Source organism: Pan paniscus, chromosome 15, assembly GCF_029289425.2.
Source record: "Pan paniscus chromosome 15, NHGRI_mPanPan1-v2.0_pri, whole genome shotgun sequence".
Classification (NCBI taxonomy): Eukaryota; Metazoa; Chordata; class Mammalia; order Primates; family Hominidae; genus Pan; species Pan paniscus.
The window spans coordinates 51451377-51476075 of NC_073264.2; the positions used below are offsets into that span (position 1 = coordinate 51451377).

General features: G+C 40.9%; 2 protein-coding genes across 9 annotated transcripts in view; one reads left to right on the forward strand and one right to left on the reverse strand.

Annotated features, from left to right (window-relative positions):
- The first annotated feature begins 95 nt into the window (after positions 1 to 95).
- On the forward strand, positions 96 to 17952 carry DMAC2L (distal membrane arm assembly component 2 like). 5 transcript variants are annotated; one of them, XM_034937530.2, is made up of 5 exons: positions 97 to 200; positions 9362 to 9473; positions 10407 to 10615; positions 11850 to 12065; positions 13516 to 17952. In XM_034937530.2, the coding sequence occupies exons 2-4, from the start codon at positions 9367 to 9369 to the stop codon at positions 12023 to 12025; spliced, it is 492 nt and encodes a 163-aa protein (XP_034793421.1). In that variant the 5' UTR covers positions 97 to 200; positions 9362 to 9366; the 3' UTR covers positions 12026 to 12065; positions 13516 to 17952. The 5 variants fall into 5 exon arrangements, with proteins under 5 accessions (XP_034793422.1, XP_034793421.1, XP_034793423.1 ...); XM_008957094.4 differs by having other exon boundaries at positions 111 to 200; positions 11850 to 12021; XM_034937531.2 differs by lacking the exon at positions 11850 to 12065 and having other exon boundaries at positions 96 to 200; positions 10407 to 10702.
- The window catches only part of CDKL1 (cyclin dependent kinase like 1), a 67922-nt gene continuing 58945 nt past the window's right edge, over positions 15723 to 24699 (reverse strand). The window contains exons 7-9 of one of the 4 annotated variants that reach the window (XM_034937526.3): positions 22501 to 22557; positions 20185 to 20355; positions 15723 to 18103 (exon numbers count right to left, since the gene is read on the reverse strand). In XM_034937526.3, coding sequence (XP_034793417.1) covers positions 17996 to 18103; positions 20185 to 20355; positions 22501 to 22557 — 336 coding nt within the window. In that variant the 3' untranslated portion in view covers positions 15723 to 17995. Of the gene's footprint in view, positions 18104 to 19793; positions 20445 to 22500; positions 22558 to 24699 lie in introns of those variants that run through there. The other 3 variants (XM_008957101.4, XM_008957099.4, XM_034937528.3) reach the window with 3 other exon arrangements.

The following is a 24699-nucleotide window of genomic DNA, read 5'->3' on the forward strand; positions in this document are numbered from 1 at the left end:
GAAGCCACTTGACCCTCCACGGCCGAGGACCCGCGCTCTTTAGCCACGCCCCTCACGCGGGGGCCAATGAAGTGGTGCGCCTTCGCCCCATGTGGGAGAGGCTGCGGTGGCCAATAGGCGCGCGCGTCGGAGGGCGAAGGGCCGGCCAGGGTGCCGCAGACGCGGGGACGCTGGCTCGCTCCCTCCCTCCCTCCGATGCTGTGAGTAGAAAAGCTAGGCCCCGAGCCGGGCGGGACTAGGGTGGTGGTTGTGTTCTGCCCTCGCCCGTCGCCAACGCTGGGCTGACTGAAAACCTGGCCCTTTGGGTCGCGCGTCTTCGACCTTCACCGCCATGCGGACATGGGGCTGTGGGAGAAACTCTGGGCGGGATTACGGTGAAAATTCTTGTTTGGGCGGGCCCAGCTGCTTCTTTCTTCCGGCTCGCCTTCGGCCCCGCCCTCTCCCCGCCCCCCTCCCCGCCCCCGCTCCGGCTCCAGCTCCAGCTCCAGCCGGGTCCTCGCTCGGCCGCGCACGCAGCCCGCGGTAGACGGAGGGCTTGGGCACCCACCGTCTCCATCCCGGCCCCAGCCCAGTCGAGCATCCACTAGAAGGGCGCTCCCTGTCCGGCCCTAGCCCTCGCTCCTCACGGAGGCTCTTTGTCACAGCGAAGACTGACAGCCCGCAGTCTTCTGGACTTCTTTTATGGGGTTCCTGGCGGTGCTATTCATTCAGTCATTGATTGGTCTTGTAAATATCGAGCGCCTGCTCTGTACTGGACCCGGCACTGGGTACCGGAAGAACCAGACAGCTCGGTTTTTGCCACCATTTATAAGTCTGTGTCCTTTTCTTGAGTACTGAACCGAGATACAGTTTTAAATGTGCTGTGCGGTCTCTGAGCAGCGACTCACCTGTGCAGGTCACTTCACCTGATTCCCTTTATGTAAAAATGAGGGCGATGGGCTGTGTAATCTCTAAAGGACCTTCTAACTCTTTAAAATTATCACCGTGCCAGTGTTGCTAACACTCATTCTGTATGCTTGATGGCAGTTTTTAATTTTTAGGGTTAGGACAGCTGAACATAACAAATAGAATTATACGGATTTATTACCAGAAGGACTTCGTGTGCCTCTAAAAATCTTGGTTCCAGTCTTTGGTCAGGTAGCTCCAGGAAATCACTTCACCTCTTTGCCTCAGACCCTCCTTAGTGAACTAGGAATGATAGCAGTGTCTCCCTAGTCTTAGGGCCGTCGAGCAGATTACACGAGATAAGGTCAGCAGGTGTTTAGCACAGTGAAGCATTTGCTACGTGATGACATTTATTATGGTTAAAGGGTTTTACCACCAGAACAGTGGTACATAGTTTGCTTTATTTGTTAAAACAATGTAGAATATTGCCTGCTTGTTCCATCACAGATGAAAAAAAGAGATGGTTATTCAACTTTGTGAGGTAATTGTGGATTCCCATGCAATTGTAAGAATAGAGATTCTGTGTACCCTTTACCCAGTCTTCCCAGTGGTAGCATCTTGCAAAACTAGTACCATATCACAACCAGGTAATTGACATTCACACAATCCACTGATCTCATTCAGATTCCTCATTTTGTATTAGTGTTCTCTGTGTATATTTAGTTCTATATGGTTATCAGGTGTGTAGATTCTTGTATCCACCACCACAGTCAAGGTACAGCCCAGGTCCATCACCACAAGGGTTCCTCCAGTTGCCCTTTTATAACCACAAGTTACCTTTGCAGCCCCACCCAATCTATTCTCTGTTTCTAAAATTTTGCTATATCAAGAATGTTACATAAATGTAATTATTGTAATCATACAGTATGTAACTTTTATTGACTCTTTTTCATTCAGCATAATCCCTTGAGATATATCCAAACTGTTACATGTATCAGTAGTTCCTTCCTTTTTATTACTGAGTGGTATTCCATAATGTAGATGTACTACAGTATTGATATGGTTTGGCTGTGTCCCCACCCAAATCTCATCTTGAATTGTAACTCACAATTCCCATGTGTTGTGGGAGGAACCAGGTGGGAGGTGATTGAATTATGGAGGCAGGTCCTTCCTGTGCTGTTCTCCAGATAGTGAATGAGCCTCACAAGATGTGATGGTTTTTAAAACGGCAGGTTTCCCTGCACAAGTTCTTTCTTTGCATGCTGCCATCCATGTAAGATGTGACTTGCTCCTCCTTGCCTTCCACCATGATTGTGAGGCCTCCCCAGCCATGTGGAACTGTAAGTCCATTAAACCTCTTTTTCTTCTCGGTCTCGGGTATGTCTTTATCAGCAGTGTGAAAATGGACTAATACAAGTACATTCAACTGCTCACTCATTGAAGGACATTTGAGTTGTTTCTAGTTTTTAGCTATTGTGAATCAAGCAGCTGTGAACATGAGTGTACAGCCTTTTGTGTGAACCTGTTTTTGTTTCTCTAGGATAAGTGCCCAAGAGTACAATTGCTGGGTCATATGGGAAGTGCATGTTTATTTTTTATTTTTATTTTTGAGACAGGGTTATGCTCTGTTGCCCAGGCTGGAGTGCAGTGGTGCAATCTCAACTCACTGCGGCCTCTGCCTCCTGGTCTCAAGCAATTCTCCTGCCTCAGCCTCCTGAGTAGCTGGGACTATAGGCACATGCCACCACGCCCGGCAAACTCTCATATTTTTAGTAGAGATGCGGTTTTGCCATGTTGGCCGGGCTGGTCTTGAACTCCTGACCTCAAGTGATCTGCCTGTCTCAGCCTCCCAAAGTGCTGGGATTACAGGTGTGAGCCACTGCACCCAGCCTATTGTATCATTCTTTTTTATTTATTTGCTTATTTATTTTTTTGAGACAGAGTCTCGCTCTGTCACCCAGGCTGGAGTGCAGTGGCATGATCTCAGCTCACTGCAAGCTCTGCCTCCCGGGTTCACACCATTCTCCTGCTTCAGCCTCCTAAGTAGCTGGGACTATAGGCACCTGCCATTATGCCCGGCTAATTTTTTATATTTTTAGTAGAGACAGGGTTTCACCGTGTTAGCCAGGATGGTCTCGATCTCCTGGCCTCGTGGTCCACCCGCCTCGGCCTCCCAAAGTGTTGGGATTACAGGCATGAGCCACTGCGCCCAGCCTATTATGTCATTCTTATGCCTTTGCATCTTCATAGCTTAGCTCCCACTTTTGAGTAAGAACATATGATGTTTGGTTTTCCATTCCTGAGTTACTTCACTTAGAATAATAAACTCCAGGCCAGGTGCAGTGGCTCACGCCTGTAATCCCAGCACTTTGGGAGGCCAAGGCAGGTGGATCACGAGGTCAGGAGATTGAGACCATCTTGGTCAACATGGTGAAACCCCATCTCTACTAAAATACAAAAAATTAGCTGGGCGTGGTGGCACATGCCTGTAATCCCAGCTACTTGGGAGGCTGAGGCAGGGGAATCACTTGAACCTGGGAGGCGGAGGTTGCAGTGAGCTGAGACTGTGCCACTGCACTCCAGCCTGGCGACAGAGCAAGATTCTGTTTCACAAAAAAAAAAAAAAAAAAAAAAAAAGTAATAAATTCCAATCCTATTCAGGTTGCTGCGAATGCCATTAATTCATTCCTTTTTATGGCTAACTAGTATTCCATCATATATATATACCACAGCTTCTTTATCCACTCATTGATTGATGGGCATTTGGGTTGGTTCCACATTTTTTGCAATTGCAAATTGTGCTGCTATAAACATGCGTGTGCAAGTATCTTTTTTGTATAATGACTTCCTTTCCTCTGGGTAGCTACCCAGTAGTGGAATTGCTCGATCAAATGGTAGTTCTAATTTTAGTTATTTAAGGAATCTCCACACTGTTTTCCATAGTGGTTGTACTAGTTTACATTCCCACCAGCAGTGTAGAAGTGTTCCCTTTTCACCATATCCACGCCAACATCTTTTTTTTTTTTTTTTTTTTTTTTTGATTATGGCCATTCTTGCGGGGAGTAAGGTGGTATCACATTGTGGTTTTGATTTGCATTTTCCTGATCATTAGTGATGTTGAGCATTTTTCCATATGTTTCTTGGCCATTCATATATCTTCTTTTGAGAATTGTCTTCATGTCCTTAGCCCACTTTTTGATGGGATTGTTTTTTTCTGCTAATTTGTTTGAGTTCATTGTAGATTCTAGATGTTAGTCTTCTGTCAGATGTATAGATTGTGAAGATTTTCTCCCACTATGTGGGTTGTCTGTTTACTCTGCTGACTGTTCCTTTTGCCACGCAAAAGCTCTTTAGTTTAATTAAGTCCCAACTATTTATCTTTGTTTTTATTGCATTTGCTTTTGGGTTCTTGGTCATGAAACCCTTGCCTAAGCCAATGTCTAGAAGGGTTTTTCTGATGTTATCTTCTAGAATTTTTATAGTTTCAGGTCTTAGATGTAAGTCCCTGATCCATCTTGAGTTGATTTTTGTATAAGGTGAGAGATGAGGATCCAGTTTCATTCTCCTACATGTGGCTTGCCAGTTATCCCAGTACCATGTGTTGAATAGGATGTCCTTTCCCCACTTTATATGTTTGTTTGTTTTGTTGAAGATCAGTTGGCTATAAGTATTTGGGTTTCTTTCTAGGTTCTCTGTTCTGTTCCATTGGTGTATGTGCCTATTTTTATACCTGTACCATGCTGTTTTGGTGACTATGGCCTTATAGTATAGTTTGAAATCAGGTAATGTTATGCCTCCAGATTTATCTTTTTGCTTAGTCTTGCTTTGGCTATGTGGGCTCTTTTGGTTCTATATGAATTTTAGGATTGTTTTTTCTAGTTCTCTGAAGAATGATGGTATTTTTATGGGAATTGTATTGATGGGAAGACTAATATCCAGAATCTGCAATGAACTTGAAGCAATTTGTAGATTGCTTTTGGCAGTATGATCATTTTCACAATGTTGACTCTACCTATCCATGAGCATGGGATGTGTTTCCATTTGTTTATGTCGTCTGTTATTTCTTTCAGCAGTGTTTTGTAGTTTTCCTTTTAGAGGTCGTTCACCTCCTTGGTTAGGCATATTCCCAAGTTTTTTTTTTTTTTTTTTTTTTTTTTTGCTGCTATTATAAAAGGTTGAGTTCTTGGTTTGATTCTCAGCTTGGTCACTGTTGGTGTATACGAAAGGTACTAATTATGTCATTAATTTTGTATTCTGAAACTTTGCTGAATTCATTTATTGGTTCTAGGAGCTTTTTGGAGGAGTCTTTAGGGTTTTCTAGGCATACAATCATATCATTAGCAAATAGCAAGTTTGACTTCCTCTTTACCGATTTGGATGCCTTTTCTTTCTCTTGTCTGATTGCTCTAGCTAGAACTTCCAGTACTATGTTGAATAGAAGTGATGAGAGTGGGGCTGGGTGCCGTGGCTCAAGCCTGTAATCCCAACACTTTGGGAGGCCAAGGCAGGTGGATCACCTGAGGTCAGGAGTTCAAGACCAGCCTGGCCAACATGGTGAAACCCTATCTCTACTAAAAATACAAAAAATTAGCCGGACGTGGTGGTGGGCGCCTGTAATCCCAGCTACTCGGAAGGCTGAGGCAGGACAATCGCTTGAACCCAGGAGGCAGAGGCTGCAGTGAGCTGAGGTCATGCCATTGCACTCCAGTCTGGACAACAAGAGTGGAACACTATCTCCAAAAAAAAAAAAAAAGGGGGGTGGTGGTGGTGAGAGTCGGCATCCTTATCTTGTTCCAATTCTTGGAGGGAATGCTTTAAACTTTCCCCGTTCATATTATGTTGGCTGTGGGTTTGTCATAGATGGCATTTATTACTTTGAGGTATGTCCCTTGTATGCCAATTTTGCGGAGGGTTTTAATCACAAAGGGATGCTGGATTTTGTCAAATGCTTTTTCTGCATCTATTGAGATGATCATGTGATTTTTGTTTTTAATTGTGTTTATGTGGCATATAACATTTATTGACTTGTGTATGTTAAGCCATTTGTGCATCCCTGGTATGAAACTCAATCATGGTGGATTATCTATGGCAGCAGTAATTTAGTAGTGGTTATTTTCTAATTTGCGTTTAACTGGGTTCTTTTAATTTATTAGAGCTAGATTCACTAACTTACCGCTAGAGGTCTCCTCTTTCCCTATAGAAAGCGTTCCCAAAGGCAACTGTTTGGACTCAAGCAGGAATAATTTGCAAAATCATTAGCAAAGTTGCAGTTGAAATGTAAAAACCTAACAATTTTTGTTACCTCTTTTGCCAAATATAAATTTAATTTTTATGTTTAAAACATTTTAAATCTAATATCTTGTGTTTTTAGAGATTACAGCCGAAGTAAATTTGGCCTTTTGTTTAAGCTAAATTATAAGATGGGCCAAAATGAATCAAGCAAAAATATTCAGTTTTCAAAGACCACTCTAATTCACCTGCTTAATAACAGTTTAACTGGTTTTACCTTTCTCCATGGAAACATGTCAACCATTGAAGACTATTAATAAACAAATATTTATTAAACTTTTGCATTATGCTGAGAAAAATGGAAATGAATAAGATGCCATCCTTGTTCTTTTACTTTGCATACTCTTTTTTCGTTCTAACTGGAATTTTTTTTTTCATATTCTGCTTCTGCTTCTAGACTAACTGAAAACTCTTAATCATTAAGACCCATTTCAAAAGACACCTCTAGTGTGAAGGCCTTCTTCTCACTCCCTTCTCTAGATTCTCATGGCATTTGTTCACACCTCTATTATCCAACCACGTCGGGTGTTATTTATCTCTTTATATGTTATCTCTCTTTATTAAATTATATGTTCTATGAGGTCAGGAACCTTGTCTTTCTGTGTGTCTCTTTCTCCTTTGTTCTTGCTTTTGTTTGTTTTGTCTTACCATTGTTGCCTTTGCACTAAGTATAGCAGACATTCAATAAACATTTTTTGAGCGAATGAATGAATGGACATGGCATTTGAGTAAGGTCTTGAGGTTGGGTGGGATTTCCACAGATTGATGGTGATGGGGGAGGAGGCTAAGAGAAAACAGCCTGAGTAGAAGCTGGGAAAGCCCATATTTGTAAATAAGATTGACAACTAATAGAGTTATTCAAGGTGGGCACAGGCAGAGAGCGCTTTAACAAAAAGTTGGAAAGGGTTGAGAACATGATAAGAGGTAGTGGAGCAGAGGCTTGCAGTAATGAAGACGGCTATGGTGGAAAAGGGATGAAAGGGTAGTTGGTTCTGTCTTCAGTTCACATCTCTCACTGTTCCACGGCCTCAGCATCCTCAATCACTTCCTCAGCTCTAAGGTGTTTCCCTCTCAGGCATCTTTCTAGTCCTCTTCTTTCTCTTGAATTCCAGAACCATGTAATGATTGAGGAAAGGACCCTGGGCTGGTAGAGAACTGGGTTCAGGTTTCAACACTGCCACCAATTAGTCATGAAACATTGAGCAAGTCCCTTTAAACACATGCATTTATTAATACCCCACCTTGTTTCAGAAAGGATTTAGGATGTCAGGAAGTTACTTAATATCAGGGCTTCAGTTTCCTCACCTTTAAATGAGAGATTTCATCCAGGTGATCTAAATTCCTTACAGCTCTAATGTTTTGTGACCTCTGATTCCAATGATTTGTTGGTCATCTGCACTTAGAAATCCTGCTAACACTTAGTATGTAGATTATGAAAAACTAAAAGAAAAAAATCTGAACCTATAACCCTGTTCTCCTAATGTGATTTCTTTTAATGGCATCACCATCCTACTACCAGTGACCCAGGGCCAAAACTTGGTGTCATTTTCAACTCTTCTAGACCTTGCCCCTACATCTCACTTAACTGAGTCATATGGAACTAACTATGTAATGTCATTCCCATCCTTCCCCAACTAGGCCCTTTCGTATGGCCTCATGTGATTGAAGCCCTTGCTGACTGGCTGTCCCATTCTGTTGACCCTTAATCTTGATGCTGCTGAGTAAATTTCTTGAAGCACAACCGTAACAATGCCAATGCTTTGTTCTATTTTATTTATTTATTTATTTTTGAGATGGAGTCTCGCTCTGTTGTCCAGGCTGGAGTGCAGTGTGGTACAATCTCAGCTTACTGCAATCTCTGCCTCCCGGGTTCAAGCGATTCTCCTGCCTCAGCCTCCCGAGTAGCTGGGACTACAGGCGCATGCCACCATGCCTGGCTAATTTTTTTTTTTTTTTTTTTTTTTTTTTTTTTTTTTTTTTTTTTTTGGTATTTTTAGTAGAGACAGAGTTTCACCGTGTTAGCCAGGATGGTCTCGATATCCTGACCTCGTGATCTGCCTGCCTCGGCCTCCCAAAGGGCCAGTGCTTTGTTCAGAAACCTCGGTGACTCCCTGCTACATACAGAATACAGTCCAAATTCCCTGGCTGAGCATGCAAAACACTTCACGACCTGACTGTGCAAGTTGCCTGCCTCTTCTCATGACTCACATGTGCTAGTGAAACTGAAAATAACATGCCTTAAATGTTCCTGCTTCAGCTAATAATCTGGCATAATTTTTCCTGGCACCTTTGTTTGTTGAAATCCTTTCTGTCCTTATTTTAACTCTTTTGAGGCATTTATCAAGTTCTGTCACTTATTTTAACTACTCGGTAACGTGTCTTAGCCCACTCCATCCTGCATTAAATTGTCAGATGCTCAAAGCAAACACCATGTTTCATTTATCTTTGTCTCTCCATCTCCCCCTCCCTGCCACATCCAGTCCCCTGCACACACCTAGCATACTACTAGGGAAACTTGAATTGAGGTCAATCAAATCGAAACCTACTCCAGGAATCACTTTCTCAAATTATGGTTATACATTTTGACAGCTGGAAATTAAGCAAATCATCTCATTTTACAAATGAGAAAACCAGAGGTCAGAGAGGTGAAGTTACTTGCCCAGTCTTTCCCGGCTGCCCTTAAAACAGTTTTTTTGTTTACACTGCTCTGGTAACACCACTTGCAGCCTTGTCATAGGTAGATCTACTTTCATGTCTCCTCTTCTTTCCTGGATGCAAGCATCTTAACCTTGACACGTTGCTCTTTTGGTGATTTTAGTCTGTCATTTTGATGCTGGAAATATAGATGGGGAATAGAGGAGCCAGCTTCAGCAAATTCATAGCTACAGCGCCTGAATGGACACTAGATGGCAGTACGACAGACAGACTCCAATTGAGGTTTCAACAGTGGAACTTAACGTTCTGGCCGGAAGGAGCCTTAGACACCATCCAGTCCAACCCCTCATTTTTTTGCAGCAAACAAATAAAAAACCCCAAGAACAAGAAACAGGAGTGACTTGCTCAGTAATTGTTGAGTGGCAAGTGAGTCATCAGCTTTATCAGTACAAGAGCATTGACTCTGAAGTAAGTTGCTATATGTATGGGACTCGGATGATGATCTAATGTAAGTACTGTTTTGTGTGTCTAGATCAAATGATGCTGTTTGGAAAAATTTCCCAGCAGTTGTGTGGCGTAAAGAAACTCCCATGGTCATGTGACTCCAGATACTTCTGGGGCTGGTTGAATGCAGTGTTTAATAAGTAAGTTACTCTAAATAAAGTGAAGAAATGTGGAGATGGTTACAGCTAAATAAGTTCCCAATAGCTTGTTTGGCTATTTCTCATATTTCAAATGTTATTTTAACAGTTTGTGCAGTGTGATCCTAATTTTGTTTACAAACAAACAAAACCCACACAAACATGGAAAAAACACCAGAAAAACAGATTACAAAATATTAATTGTGGCTGTTTGGGTTGCAGGATTTCAATGATTTTTCTTACTTGTCCTTTTGATATATTTCAAGTTTTCTAAAACATTTTATAATCAGAAAAACTTATTAAATATAATTTTAAAGTATTTTATTTTTATGGCTTTTTAAAGGAATGTAGTTAACCTTTTGAATTCTATCAAAGTAACTTGGGTTTTCAGAAAATTAGTGAGTGGCACACTTAGAAATGTCATTTTGAAACTTGAAACTAACCTTCTAATTACTTAATACAGCATTATGATCACTAGCTAGAGAAAAAAGCATATGTAGAAATTAATAAATATCACTTAATGAGATTAATTTGACCACAGATTCAGAATTATTTTCTCTTTAATCTTTTGTTATTAATACAAATTCTAACCAAGTATAGTCATTCGTAGAACAGTTACTAAGTATCTCTGGTGTCAAGCACTGTACTATATGTGAATCAGTGAAACGTTGTGTCTGATAAATTCATATAAAAATAATACGCCTTGACAGCGTTCACTTGGAAACAAAAACAAAACTAAAAAAGTTAGCAGATAGACTGCAGGTTTTTTTGTTTTTGTTTTTGTTTTTTTGCATGGATCTCACTAATACATTTATCTTCCTCCTCAGTCACTTGAAATGAAAATTTGTTGTGTTCTGTATTATTTATGTCAGTTAATATAGTTAACAAGCTGGTGATTATTGTAAAAGCAAACTGCTTTTTTTCTCTTGCCAACAGGGTGGATTATGATCGCATCAGGGATGTTGGCCCTGACAGGGCGGCATCCGAGTGGTTGCTGCGCTGCGGGGCCATGGTGCGCTACCATGGCCAGGAGAGGTGGCAGAAGGACTACAACCACCTTCCAACAGGCCCTCTGGACAAATACAAGATTCAGGCGATCGACGCCACCGACTCTTGTATCATGAGCATTGGATTTGATCACATGGGTAACTACCCTATCGTTTTGCTAATAGAAAATGCAGATGATTTGCAGTGACCATTTTGTTGCAGTTGACTCACGATTATAGTCATAGGTATGTCCTTTTTGCCCATTTCATTATAGTCAAGTTTGTTTCTTCCTGTGTTTGATATTTATTTTCAAATTAAATTGAGGTTACAGACACCTTCCTCTCCTTCCTCCTCTCACTAAGCTTGTTTCTATATGTCTCTAGTCTTTGGTTTATTGACTTAAAATCCAGGGCCTTGTTTGTCAAACTATCTTTGTCAAACTTCTGTCATTGAGAAGCCCTCAATAATGCAGGAATAATTATATCCACACAGCTTCTGCTTACGTGGGCATTTTTTTTTCTTTCTTTCTTTCTTTTTTTTTTTTTTTTTTTTTGAGACAGAGTCTTGCTCTGTCGCCCAGGCTGGAGTGCAGTGGCGCGATCTCAGCTCACTGCAAGCTCTGCCTCCCGGGTTCACGCCATTCTCCTGCCTCAGCCTCCTGAGTAGCTGGGACTATAGGCGCCCGCCACCATGCCCGGCTAATTTTGTTTTTGTATTTTTAGTAGAGATGGGGTTTCATCGTGTTAGCCAGGATGGTCTCGATCTCCTGACCTCATGATCCGCCTGCCTCGGCCTCCCAAAGTGCTGGGATTACAGGCATGAGCCACTGCACCCGGCCTCTTTTTTTTTTTTTTTTTTTGAGACAGAGTCTCACTCTGTCACCAAGGCTAGAGTGCAGTGGCGCGATCTTGGCTCACTGCAACCTCTACCTCCTGGGTTCAAGTGATTCTCCTGCCTCAGCCTCCCAAGTAGCTGGGACTACAGGTGTGCACTACCACGCCAGGCTAATTTTTCTATTTTTAGTAGAGACGAGGTTTTGCCGTGTTGACCAGGCTGGTCTTGAATTCCCGACCTCAGGTCATCCACCCGCCTCAGCCTCCCAAAGTGCTGGGATTACAGGTGTGAGCCACTGGGCCTGGCCCTATGTGGGCATTTCTTTCCTCCAGTGTGTGGGCATCTGACTGTGGAATGGTCCTGTCCATCAGCACAAGCTCTATAGTGAATTCCTTATATGGTTAATAGGGTGAGCAGTCATTCCAGTTTTCATGGAACTAAGAGGTTTCCCAGGACATAGGACTTTCAGTCCTAAAACCAAGTCAGTCGTGGGCAAACCAGGACAGTTTGTCATCTTAGTGGTAAAGCAGAATCTTAATCTGTACTTTTTCTCCCCAGAGGGCCTAGAGCATGTTGAAAAAATAAGGCTGTGCAAGTGTCATTATATCGAGGATGACTGTTTGCTGAGACTTAGTCAACTTGAAAATTTACAAAAAACCATATTGGAAATGGAAATAATATCCTGTGGGAATATCACAGACAAAGGCATCATTGCTTTGCGTCATTTAAGGTAGATGATCAAAGCCAAAGTGGAAACTTGATAATGCTGTTAAGGTGAATAGTTAGAATTTAATTGACTGTGAGGGGTGGTGTCTTTTTTTAGTTGTAAAAAAGATAATTTTTAAAAATGATCTCACTTTCATCTGTAATACTTTAAAACAGCTAAAATGATCAACCTTAATACATTAATGTTGTATTGAATTTTTTATAGAGTATATTTTAAAAAATTAAATCTACATTAAGCACCTAGCATGGTGCCTGCCACAGTAAGCCCTCAGTAAGCATCAACGATTATGCTTTCTCTCCTTTTTTTTTTTAAAGCAATTTCTCCTATGGTTTTAATATTTTCAAGACATTTGGTATATACCTATTAGCATTTTACTGTGTAATTATTTTGTTTGAGGGGAAAAAAACCTTGAAATATTCACCTTTCTGTCTCTAGAGCCTAGAACACTGCCTGACACTGTAATAATCATCAAAAGCATGCATCCACTGGTTAGGAAAGCTGTTCTACATCCTCTTGTGCCACCAACCAGACCCATGCCATGGCCTGGAGCAAGTCACCTAATCCCAAATGCAAAAACAGATAATACTAGCAAGGAATGTTTAATTCTAAAATTTGTAAGATTCTGAGTCTCATCGGCGTGATGAAAAAAGAATAGAAGTTTTTTTGTTTGTTTGTTTTTTTGAGACGGAATCTTGCTTTTGTTGCCCAGGTTGGAGTACAGTGGCATGATCTTGGCTCACTACAACTTCCGCTTCCTGGGTTCAAGCGATTCTCCTGCCTCAGTCTCCTGAGTAGCTGGGATTAAAGGCGTGCACCACCACGCCCGGCTAATTTTTGTATTTTCAGTAGAGATGGGGTTTCGCCATGTTGGCCAAGCTGGTCTCGAACTCCTGAACTCATGATCCGCCCGCCTCGGCCTCCCAAAGTGCTGGGATTACAGGCGTGAGCCACCGTGCCCGGCCTAGAAGTTTGTTTAATCAAATCCCTGTATTAGAGATCTCAACATTCAAATTACGTATCTAATTAATGTAGTTCTGCTTTAATATATAATGGATCTGCCAGTAACCTCAGTATCACAGGAAGTTTAAGAAATTTTAAACATTAGGACCAAAAGTACTAGATTGTTCATCTCTTACATTACTTGAAGCTTCAAAGCTTCATCTTTTAGTAGAAACTCTAGTATCTAAGAATTTTCCCAGCTTTTGCCCTTTTGGGGTTGAGATTCACATTTCATGTTTCACATGCAAAGAATATCTACATCATTATAAATATATATTTTATTTAGAATGATTCAGCTAGAAATATTGACGTAACCCAAAGTCTGTGTTACTTCCTGGCATGAATTTCATCTCTAAGGCTACTGCTCTAAAAGTAATTTTGAAGGCATAGGGTGATATAGATTCATTTTCTACATAATTTTCTTTCTTTAAGTCAGTAAATTGAGTTTATTTTTAATGTTCTTGGCCAAATTGAAGTGACTTTTTTCTTTATTTGCAGAAACCTCAAATATTTGTTGTTAAGTGATCTTCCTGGAGTAAGAGAAAAAGAAAATCTTGTCCAAGCCTTTAAGACAGCACTGCCTTCTCTGGAACTAAAATTACAATTGAAGTAAAATAATGTGTCTTATTTCAGTATAAAGGATCATTTGAAACTGTTGATTCCAAACATCAACTAATATTATATAGTCATCAGTAGAATTATAAGGATGCCATATCATGACATTTTAGAAGTGGAGAGTGCATCATATGTAGAAAATAAATATTCAGACGTGACTCATTAATGTTACTAAGTTGGAAGTGAGAATTTATGAACATTAATTCATTTTAAGAAAAGTGCAGCCAGGCGCAGTGGCTCATGCCTGTAATCCTAGCACTTTGGGAGGCCAAAGCGGGCAGATCACCTGAGGTCAGGAGTTCAAGACCAACCATGGCCAACATGGTGAAACCCCATCTCTACTAAAAAAACAAAATTAGCTGAATGTGGTGGTGCACACCTTTAATCCCAGCTACTCTGGAGGCTGAGGCAGGAGAATCACTTGACTTGGGAGGTGGAGGTTGCAGGGACCCAAGATTGTGCCACTGCACTCCAGCCTGGGTGACAGAGCGAGACTGTCTCAAAAAAAAAAAAAAAAAGAAAAATGTAAACTAGGTAACATTTTAATTCTAATATATTCATTTAATATGTAAATCTATAGATATCTCTTGATGTAGATATTTATTTAGAATCCTTTAAAGTTATTTGTACAACAGATGTTTTTATTATAACAGTAATTTACATTTAACTTTAAAGTTAGTGAAGCATACTACCATAAATGCACAATTATGAAAAATTAGAAGGTAAATTACAGATTCATTGATGGAGTCAATTATGCAAAGTGGTCAGTGGTTGTTGAAGCATGCATTGCTTCAACAGGATTTGCGTGCATTTCCCATGATCCTGCATTCTTGTGTTCTTGATAGCATACAGACTTTCTCAGAATCAACAGTTGCTGCTTAATTTGTCTATTTTGTAAGCTTAGGCTACTATTTTATTAAAACTGGACATAGATACTTGGCTGAATACAAATAGTTTTGCAGATTGCAATATAATAAAGGAAACAAAACCAGTGGGCTATGCTTAGGTTTTTCTTGAAACCTAACATTGCTTTAGGCTGGGTGCCGTGGCTCGTGCCTGTAATCCCAGTGCTTTGGGAGGCTGAGGTGGGAGGATCACTTGAGACCAGGAGTTTGAGACCAATTTGGGCAACACAGCGAGACCCCATCTCTAAAAAAATTTTAAAAATTAGGCAGGCATGGTGGTGCATACCTGTAATCTCAGATACTTGGGAGGTTGAGGTGGTAGGATTGCTTGAGCTCAGGAGTTTGAGGCTGCAGTAAGCTATGATCACGGCCACTGCACACCAGCCTGGTAGCCTGGGTGAAAGGGGGAGACCCTGTCTCTTAAAAAAAAGGGCTGGCCTGTAATCCCAGCACTTTTGAAGGCCAAGGCAGGCAGATCATTTGAGCCCAGGAGTTCAGGACGAGCCTGGGCAACGTGGCAAAACCCTGTCTCTACCAAAAAATTAAAAAATAAAAAATAGCTGGGTGTAGTGGCACATGCCTGTAGTCCCAACTACTCAGGAGTCTGAGGTAGGAGAAGAGTTGAGCCCGGGAAGTCGAGGCTGCAGTGAGCCATGTTGGCACTACTGCACTCCAGCCTGGGCAACAGATTAAGACCCTGTCTCAAAAAAAAAAAAAAAGTCAAAAATAGATAAAACAGGTCTTCATTGTTACCTGTGAGAAATGGCCCTGATTCTATTACTCTTATATGCCAGCTTGTTTATAGATTTCTGTGTGTTTGATTTGAACTTTTTTTTTTTTTTTTTTTTTTTTTTTTTTGAGACAGACTCTCACTCTGTTGCCCAGGTTGGAGTGCAGTGGTGTGATCTCAGTTCACTGCAACCTCTGCCTCCCGGGTTCAAGCAGTTCTCTGCCTCAGCGTCCCAGGTAGCTGGGATTACAGGCGCCCACCACCACGCCCAGCTAATTTTTGTACTTTTAGTAGAGACAGGGTTTCACCATCTTGGCCAGACTGGTCTTGAACTCCTAACCTCAGGATCCACCCGCCTCGGCCTCCCAAAGTGCTGGGAGCCACCGCATCCAGCCTGGTTTGAACATTATTAAGCTGTTGAATATAAACTTGAAAATAATTTTCTATGATACAGCTTTCAGGTAGAAAAATGAATTTACGTTGTGTTGAACAACGTTGTGTTTAACAGCTTATACAAATAACACATAGTATAAATGGTAATTGCCACTGTCATTTTAAAAATCAGAAAATAGTAAATAAAAGGATGTGGAAGAGTCTCATGTGATACAGTGGAGATTTCATACCGAATAAAAGCATTATAAATATGGTTAAATTGAACATAAGCATAAATTTAACGGAACTCATTAGAAAAAAATAAGCCTTTTTTCTCAGGTTTGTTTCATTACTGTATGGTGAGACAACTGATTCACCACGATTTAGTCTAGAGCTACTTTTCTATTCTGAATAGTTTTTGGTAAAACTATTGGCTGAATTATTAGGCTGTTATAGTAATCTGCCTCCGTCAAGTGTATTTTCTTGGGTTAAGGAAAAAAAAAATTTTTTTTTAACTATTCACAGAAGCTGGATGTTCTTCCTTGTCATTTGAATCAAGGCCGTCTAACAGGAATTGAATAATTCAGGGACTAGCATTTAACCCATATCAGGTCTAGGCAAGAAACGACATACATTAGGAAGCCTTAGGATATCATTAAACTGCCTAGGGTAGTCAAAATTATTGAATAGACACCAGACCTCAGTGGATTACTTAAGTAAATGGGGTCAGATGTCATCATGAAGAAAATTAACAGGAAGAAAATGAGAGTACAGAAGAAATGTTTTGAAAATAGAGTGAAATACAACTTTGAAGACCATGCTGAGAAGTGCTAGGAATAGTGGCAGCACATCAACCAGAAATGGTGTTGAGCTGTAAGAAACAGACGTCAGGCTTCATATTGCCCTTGTGTCCAGGGGACAAGGATGAAAAAGCTTTTTGATTAAGAGCAGTAGACCAAATCAAAGCTAATTATGTCATTTTGGCCAGGCGCAGTGGCTCATGCCTGTAATGCCAGCACTTTGGAAGGCCAAGGCGCTCAGATCATGTGAGCCCAGGAGTTCAAGACCAGCCTGGGGAACATGGCAAAACCCTGCCTCTACCAAAAAATACAAAAAAATTAGCCAGTATAGTGGCACATGCCTGCAGTCCCAGCTACTTAGGAGGCTGAGGTGGGAGGTTTTATATATATATATATATGTGTGTGTGTGTGTGTGTGTGTGTGTGTGTGTGTGTGTGTGTGTCATCATTTTAAGTCTCGCTGTGCAAAGCTATCAGTCCTCAATACTTTGGACTACTTAGTGTAATATATTAGTTGTTAGAATAGCATATATATATATACATACACATACATACACATACATACACATACATAGTGCAAAAAGATGTTTCAGGGAAAACATCAGTTTACAACATAATGTCTTTCATGACTCAAGTAAAAGCTCACAAGTAATTTCTTCTGAAACCCAGATCACTGAATTACAGGTTTGCCTATAGATGTACCAGGTCAAAGGCTGTGCCAGAGAGAATGAAATACTAATTATTTTCAGGCTGATTGGTTCAGTTCCTGCAAAGCCGGTAGGTCTTGCTCTACCCTTTGACTGCCTTAATCAGCTGCCGAGCTTCATGCCATTGTTTAGAAGGGGAATTGGGTGAATAAATGTAGACAGATTACAGTAAATCCACCTTGCCTGCAAAAGTGACTAAGGTGTATCCTTTACTGATAAAGTAAGGATGAAATGTGGAAACATATAATTAAATATATAAATTACCAGGCTTTTGTGATAATTCATATGCTTTTAAATATATTGAACCTAAGTGTTACCCTCAAAATGTTTTAAAATATAAAAATCAAGAAATAGAGCAAGCAGGAAATGGGATTTTAAACATTTTGATTTCAAGAAATAGAACTATCTTAAATATGATGCTGAAACAATCTGAGAGGCAGGAGATAGGACTCAGGCAACAGAGATCCGAGGAAATATATATGGGCATTTTGTGGTTCATTTTTCTTGTGTGGCATGTGGTACAACTGAAGCATAAATCTTTTTGATATCATCTAGTTTTGCCAGAGGTATGGGACAGTTCATATTCTGTCCATAAGTTCGGCTACTTACATAAACTGAAATACAAGTGCAACTCCAAACAGGTTTTTTCTTTTCTGGACACCATCATCAAGCATGGAAGACTGGATCTGGAATTTCCCTTCATATCTTGCCAGTTGGCCTCCCAGTTTCTTGCTTATGTTTTCTCCTGGTGTGTTTTCAACATTGTAATTGTTTTCAATCAACTGTATAAGTTTTATTTTCTTCAAAGCATCTATTGATTCCTTTTTTAAAATCATGTCTCCTAGCTCCTTTAAATGTTTGGAAAACGGTAGTTAAGTTTCTTGGTATTATAGTAGTACTTCTTATTATCCAAAGCTGGAAGGATGCTGCTGCCAGTTAGCTGGGGTAGGTACTGCAACTAAAAATGCAAAACACAGAATTAGGTTCAAAACTGTGCCATGCATTTTTTTCATTATTTAGAATATATCACAAAAGAGGTAATTAAGCTTTTTAGTATAGAAGTACTTTTTTTGCACACAATCCAGGACTTGAGAGAGGATTAAATGTTTCAATTTCGTCTTGGCTTTTCCTTTTAAATGTTTATATTAAAAAGGAAAAACATTCACATTAAAGAAGATTTAGAGAATATGAAAAGGGGAAAATCTACATGTTAACATTATTGGGAAGAAAACATAGATTTACAGGAGTTGAGAGCTTGCTGAGATCTTAGGGATCATTTAAGCCAATGCCTTGTCTTATAGCGGAGAAAACTGATAAACAGAGCACCTAGGCAATTTGCCTACTTACTCTCTTCCCTTAGTTAAAAAGGCAAATCAAGCATGGCACAGTGTACACTTGTAGTTCCAGCTACAAGGGAGGCTGAGTGGGAGCATCCCTTGAGCCCAGGAGAGCAGCCTGGGCAACATAGCAAGACCCCCATCTCTAAAGAAAAAAGACAAACTGCTTCCTTCAAGCTTCCTGAAAATGTTTGAATTTATTGTCAATGTCAAATGAAAGAACACACCTGTATTTTTTGTATTGCACTATATGTCCTTCAGTATCCCTAAAAAGGGAACTGTTTAGTACTTTTACTTTCTAGAAAAAAATTTTTCAGCCATTGTCCTCAGAAAAGTGCTTTTTAGTACTTTTAAATCAGTTGATTCTTTCAGGATTTAAAAGCAGTACACCAGGCCAGGTGCGGTGGCTCATGCCTGTAATCCCAGCACTTTGGGAGGCCAAGGCGGATGGATCACCTGAGGTCAGGAGTCGAGACCAGCCTGCCAACATGGCGAAACCCTGTCTCTACTAAAAATATAGAAATTAGTTGGGCATACTGGCACGTGCCTGTAATCCCAGCTACTGGGGATGCTGAGGCAGGAGACTCACTTGAACCTGGGAGGCAGAGGTTGCAGTGAGCCAAGATCATACCACTGCACTCTAGCCTGAGCGACAGAGTGAGACTCGGTCTCAAAAAAAAGCAATACACCAAATAGTGGAGTTTCCCTATTATTTTTTCAAGTAGAAATATTTCCATCAAAACCTTTTGCTCTTGAATACAAACTAATACTGAGATAAGGAATAATTATGGCGTGGGGGTGGAGGAATCTGTTTCTGGCCTGTTTTGCTACTTGGGTCACATATGATGGAGAATAAAACATTAATTTTGTAACTGTGATCTACATTAGGGCCCTGGAGTTCATGCTGTACTTGTTCCTCATGGACCTTTTTCACCCTTTTCCCTCCTCCCAGCCTCACACACAACACCCTGGTACCATTCAGCATGCTGGGCAGTGGAAGCTGCAAAGGGAAAGACTAAGGCAAGATAATGTATAGCTTAAGGAGTACCTAGGTAGATCCCGAGGTTACCCAGGATCAGTTGTGGTTCCAGCTACAGTTCATTCTAAATTATTACAGCTTTTGGCTTATCACAAGATGGTTAATGTAAGGCCATTTTATACCAATCAGGATTCTTCACAGTCTCCCAGTGTGCAGTTTGGATGCTGTTCTCTGGTTAAATGTATTCAGCTGATAGCACCAAAAGCACTCATCACTGTATTTGCCCTAGCCAACTCTGACAAAGGATCAGGGAGGAAAACAGCTCCTTTTTTGGACAAACCTGGAGTGTTAGTTTTAATACTAAAGGTGTACATGATGACACAGAACTGCATGGGGAAAATCTGATTTCATTTTCCAAAGCCCAAAAAGTCTGCTTAGCTGGACTCATACTCATGTACCTTGTTGAGACCTGTGCTCATGCAGGCCGGAAACCCTGGCCCCTGTGTGGCATCAGGAAGCAGCAGGACAAGGGCACCTTTAGGATTCAGGGAGAGGGGGCTTCAGGAGACAGATGTCCCTGGGGCCCTGGTTGATAGATCCTATGACCTGTCTCCCAGTGCTGGAATGAGGATGCTGGAGCTGAAAGCCACAACTGCCATCCTCAAGTCTAGATTCCAACTCTCTGTACCAGGTGGCAGGTAGGAGATCATTTGAAATTATAACCTTGGATGTTTCTGTAAAGCAGTGGTGCTTTCGGCTCTTTCTTAGGGTCTTCCTTGTTGGTTTGTCATGTTCTTTTGCCAAATCCTCTATTTCTCTGATGTTTTCAAAATATGGGTGATGCAACAGCTGTTCACATGTCAGCCTTTCAGTAGGGTCCATGTGGAGACAGCCCTAAAAGAACAGAAAATTCCTTCTTCTTACTTCTTCAAAATTGTATTAACTTATTAATGTCATTTTTTTCTTCTTTGAAAGATGAAACTCTTCAGTTGCAATAAGAAGGGGGAAAAGGCAGGAAAACACACCAGTCATGATTTTAGTTCCTTCCAGTCATTCCTAAATGGCACTCACATATTAAATAAACAGTTTCTAAAAGTAGTAATGAAAAATTATTTTCTCCACCTTATTCTGTTCTTGAAGGAATTGGTACTCTGCCCTGGGAGAGTAAGATATAATTTTAGAGTTTACCTCAGTGGCCAAATGGGGTAATCCATTTAGCCAGTTTGGTCCCTTGCATGTACTTTGTAAAAACTAGTGTTTTTATTTTAAAAATGATATTTACACATGATAACAAATACAGTTCATACAGCATACAGCAAAGTCTCCACCACTGTAGGTGTTTCCTTCATCCTTCTAAAATCAGCTACTTTTTTTTTTTTTTTTTTTTTTGGTGTATCCCTCCAGAAATAGTTGATGCATTATAAGTATATATGATCATGTATATAAGGAGAGGCATAATGTACATGCCTTTATATTACATCATTCTTAACTATTTTTGTTGCAACTAAGTAGGCCATGGAGCTCATTCTTGGATAGATTAAATTTCACAACTACATACTCCAAGGAATTGACTCAATTTTTGTTGGTTATATCAGAGGTGTTGAAACCACAGCAACTCCATCTTGAATAGGGGCTGGGTAAAATAAGGCTGAGACCTACTGGGCTGCATTCCCAGGAGGTTTGGCATTGTTACTCACAGGATGAGATAGCAGGTCGGCACAAAATATAGGTCACAATGACCTGATGATAAAACAGGATGCAGTAAAGAAGCCGGCCAAAAACCAAGATGGCGATGAAAGTGATGTCTGGTTGTCCTCACTCCTCGTTATACACTAATTATAATGTGTTAGCATGCTAAAAGACACTTTCACCAGCACCATGACAGTCTACAAATACCCATAGCAATGCCCAGAAGTTACCCTAAATAGTCTAAAAAGGGGAGGAACCCTCAGTTCCAGAAAATCCCTGCCCTCTCCTGGAAAACTCATAAATAATCCACCCCTTGTTTAGCATATAATCAAGAAATAACTGTAAGTATACTCAGTTGAGCAGCCCACAGCACTGCTGCCTATAGAGTAGCCATTCTTTTATTCCTTTACTTTGTTAATAAATTTGCTTCCACTTTACTCTGTGGACACGCCCTGAATTCTTTCTTGCATGAGGTCCAAGAACCTTCTTTTGGGGTCTGGATTGGGACCCCTTTCAGGTAACAGTTACATTATCATTTATATTAACTCATTATTTAATACATCAGTAAATAAATAATTTTTAAACCATGTGGGACATTGACTGTAACTTGCAAACATTTTAGTTGATACCATACCTCGTTTTACATAAGAGCTATATTTCTAAAAATATATATATATAAATATATATATCAAGTTTTTAAATGTACTTCAAATGTACCAGGGAGTTAGCTATTTAAAAGGATCCTGCAGCTAAGGATTTTCTGAAGAAAAAGTTCTCTTTGTAAAACAATCACCACCCCCCTGAAATTTCTGTTTTGTGTAAATTTAGACTTCAAATATAATGTTAGGTTTATTTAAAGTGGAAAATACTTGCAAATGTTTTCACTTAATAGAATGTGATCCATTTTAAAAAATTGAAAATATACTTTTCCAAGGAGAATTTTTTTTTTTTTTTTTGAGACGGAGTCTTGCTCTGTCACCCAAGCTGGAGTGCAGTCGTGCAATCTCAACTCACTGCAACCTCCGCCTCCCAGGCTCAAGCAATTCTCCCGCCTCACCCTCCTGAGTAGTCGGGATTACAGGCGAGCGCCACCACGCCTGACTAATTTTTTTTATTTTTAGTAGAGACGGTTTCACCATGTTGACCAGGCTGGTTTTGAACTGACCTCAAGTGATCCGCCTGCCTTGGCCTCCCAAAGTGCTAGGATTACAGGTGTGAGCCACTGCCCAGCCAGGAGAAGAATTCTAAAAGGAACACTTTTCATTGCATGGATTGACATAAGTAATTCAGATTCCCCAGTGATGACAACTGCTGTGTGCTTCCTGGTCTGTTGGAAGCCATGATTTTTACCTTTAGGAGCCCCAGGGCAGGATAAGAGATGTTTGGGAATTTTAATTCAAGTGGTTCCTGTTGAAAAGAAAAGAGGTTTTTAATTTACAGCATGTATTCAAATTAAGGTTACCTCAAATTAAATCTTTTGATAGAAACATTTTCCTGGCACCTTCCTCACGTCCTCCACCCTTTGCCCACCCAACCTCCTGCCCAAAACAGTCTCCCTTTGCCTTTTTCACAAGCTTTCTCTCCCCACCTCCAAATTGCTTTTCCAAATTTGCTTCCTAACTACTCCCTTAACTTCCTGCTCTGATACCAATGGAGATAGCAAATTATAAATAAAAATACTAATGAAAAAAAACTTTTCTGAGCAGTTTTTTTTTTGAGGGGGTGGGGGGCTCAATTTATATAACTTGCCTTTCCTGAGAATAATTTTTGGCATTTATAGTGTGATTTATAAAAAGGTAGCTGGCTGGGTGCGGTGGCTCATGCCTATAATCCACTCAGGCCAAGTCTGATGGCTTGAGCCCAGGAATTTGAGACCAGCCTGGGCAACATGATGAAACCCTGTCTCTCTAAAAAAAATACCAAAAAACTAGCCGGGGGTGGTGGTGTGCGCCTCTAGTACTAGCTACTTGGGAGGCTAAGGCGGGAGGATGGCGTGGGTTTGGGAGATTGAGGCTGCAGTAAGCCATAAATGTGCCACTGCACTCCAGCATGGGCGACAGAGCAAGACCCTGTCTCAAAAAAAAAAAAAAAAAAAAAAAAAAAAAAGCAGCTCTAATTCTAATTATATAAAGGGAGCTGCAAAATAGATGTTTTTCCCCTACCTAGGTGAACAGATGCTTCTTGATTTTCTGGAATAAACACTGTTGTCTCCTCCCACTAGGGCCTGCTGCTTCCCTTCTCAGCCTGCTGTTTAAACAGTCTCCTGTGGGGCATTCGTCAATCTCCTTTTGGCCGTATAAGGCGATTTTGCGCCAGTCACATGCTGGAGACAATCAGGAATAACACTATAAATGGGAGGAATGCCGAATGTCAGGCAGACAAACAGGCCAGTTAAAGAGACATACCACTGACAAAGGCTAATTGAGCAGAGAGGCTGAGAAAATAAGAGCCAGCCAAGCTGAGCAAAATAAGTGACTGCAGTGCATTGTGTGTATAAAAGTGGCAGTGTGTGAGCTGCCGACTGGAGTGACTGGCCAGGCTCATCTAATCAAACAGTCCTGGTGCTGCGGCCAACTTTCACAGTACAGTATTATTTTGGACAGGCAACCAGCTCCCAATAACCAATTCTGGATTGTACACATACTAATCATTGATAAGAGTAGGAGAGAAGAGCCTCTGTTTCAGAGTTCCCTATGTCAACAGGAGAAAAAAAAATCCTAAAGTAGGTTTGTATTGGCCCTTGACAGTAGCCCCTGTTGCACCCTCATACTTCCACTCATGCTCCATAGCTTAAATATTTCTCTTGTTCTTTCTGTCGGTTGAATCTGAGCATCACTGGGGTTTGACGTGCCATTGCTATATCATCGAGCTCTGCTGTCTCAGCAACAATGTCTGGATGAGGCCAACTGGTTGCCTGTGATACGCTGGAGCCCATCCTGTGAGCGTTTCACAGCCCCAGAAGCAAGCAGGCCTCCCTCTGTCAGGGTTACTGACAGGCAGAGGGACTGGGGCACAGATGTTCAACCAGTGCAGCCCCCGCACTGCCTGTTCCTGTGTTTCTGTCAACAGGAAATCTGCAGGACAATCTCTGGGAAACCATGGGAAGCTTCTTACATTTATGAAACCTGGGTTATTTCTGAGGCTTCACCAACAGACAAGTGAACAGGAAATCACTAGGGATATTTAGTGCACAACTGGGAATGTCCAGATCACAAGGAAGCCAGATGGGTCACCTCCCATATGTCAGGTGTCATTCCTGCCCCTCTGTCCCAGCAAGACCCACTTTGAATGCTAGTGCTACAGGAGGAAGAGGCAGTGGAGAAGCAGAAACCTTCATTGTGGGACAAGCCAAGAGGTTAGGGAACAAACAAAACACAAGTGGTAGAGACAGAACTTCCATCTGAAAACTGAAGGGTTTAGTGAGCAACTGGAGGGTTAGTTTCATTTTTAAGATACCTTCCTCAGTAGAAACTCAAGATTTCACAGACCTTAATTATGCTCTGAAATGTTTTTGATTACAATACAGGCTCATTAGAAGACATTCAAAAA

Bases quoted from the DNA above. Each gene is read 5' to 3' on its own strand.
- DMAC2L (XM_008957094.4), top strand. From the start codon at position 9,367: ATGATGCTGTTTGGAAAAATTTCCCAGCAGTTGTGTGGCGTAAAGAAA. The intron at 9,474-10,406 runs GTAAGTTACTCT...TCTTGCCAACAG, and splicing joins TTGAATGCAGTGTTTAATAA to GGTGGATTATGATCGCATCA. The intron at 12,022-13,515 runs GTAGATGATCAA...CTTTATTTGCAG, and splicing joins ATTGCTTTGCGTCATTTAAG to AAACCTCAAATATTTGTTGT.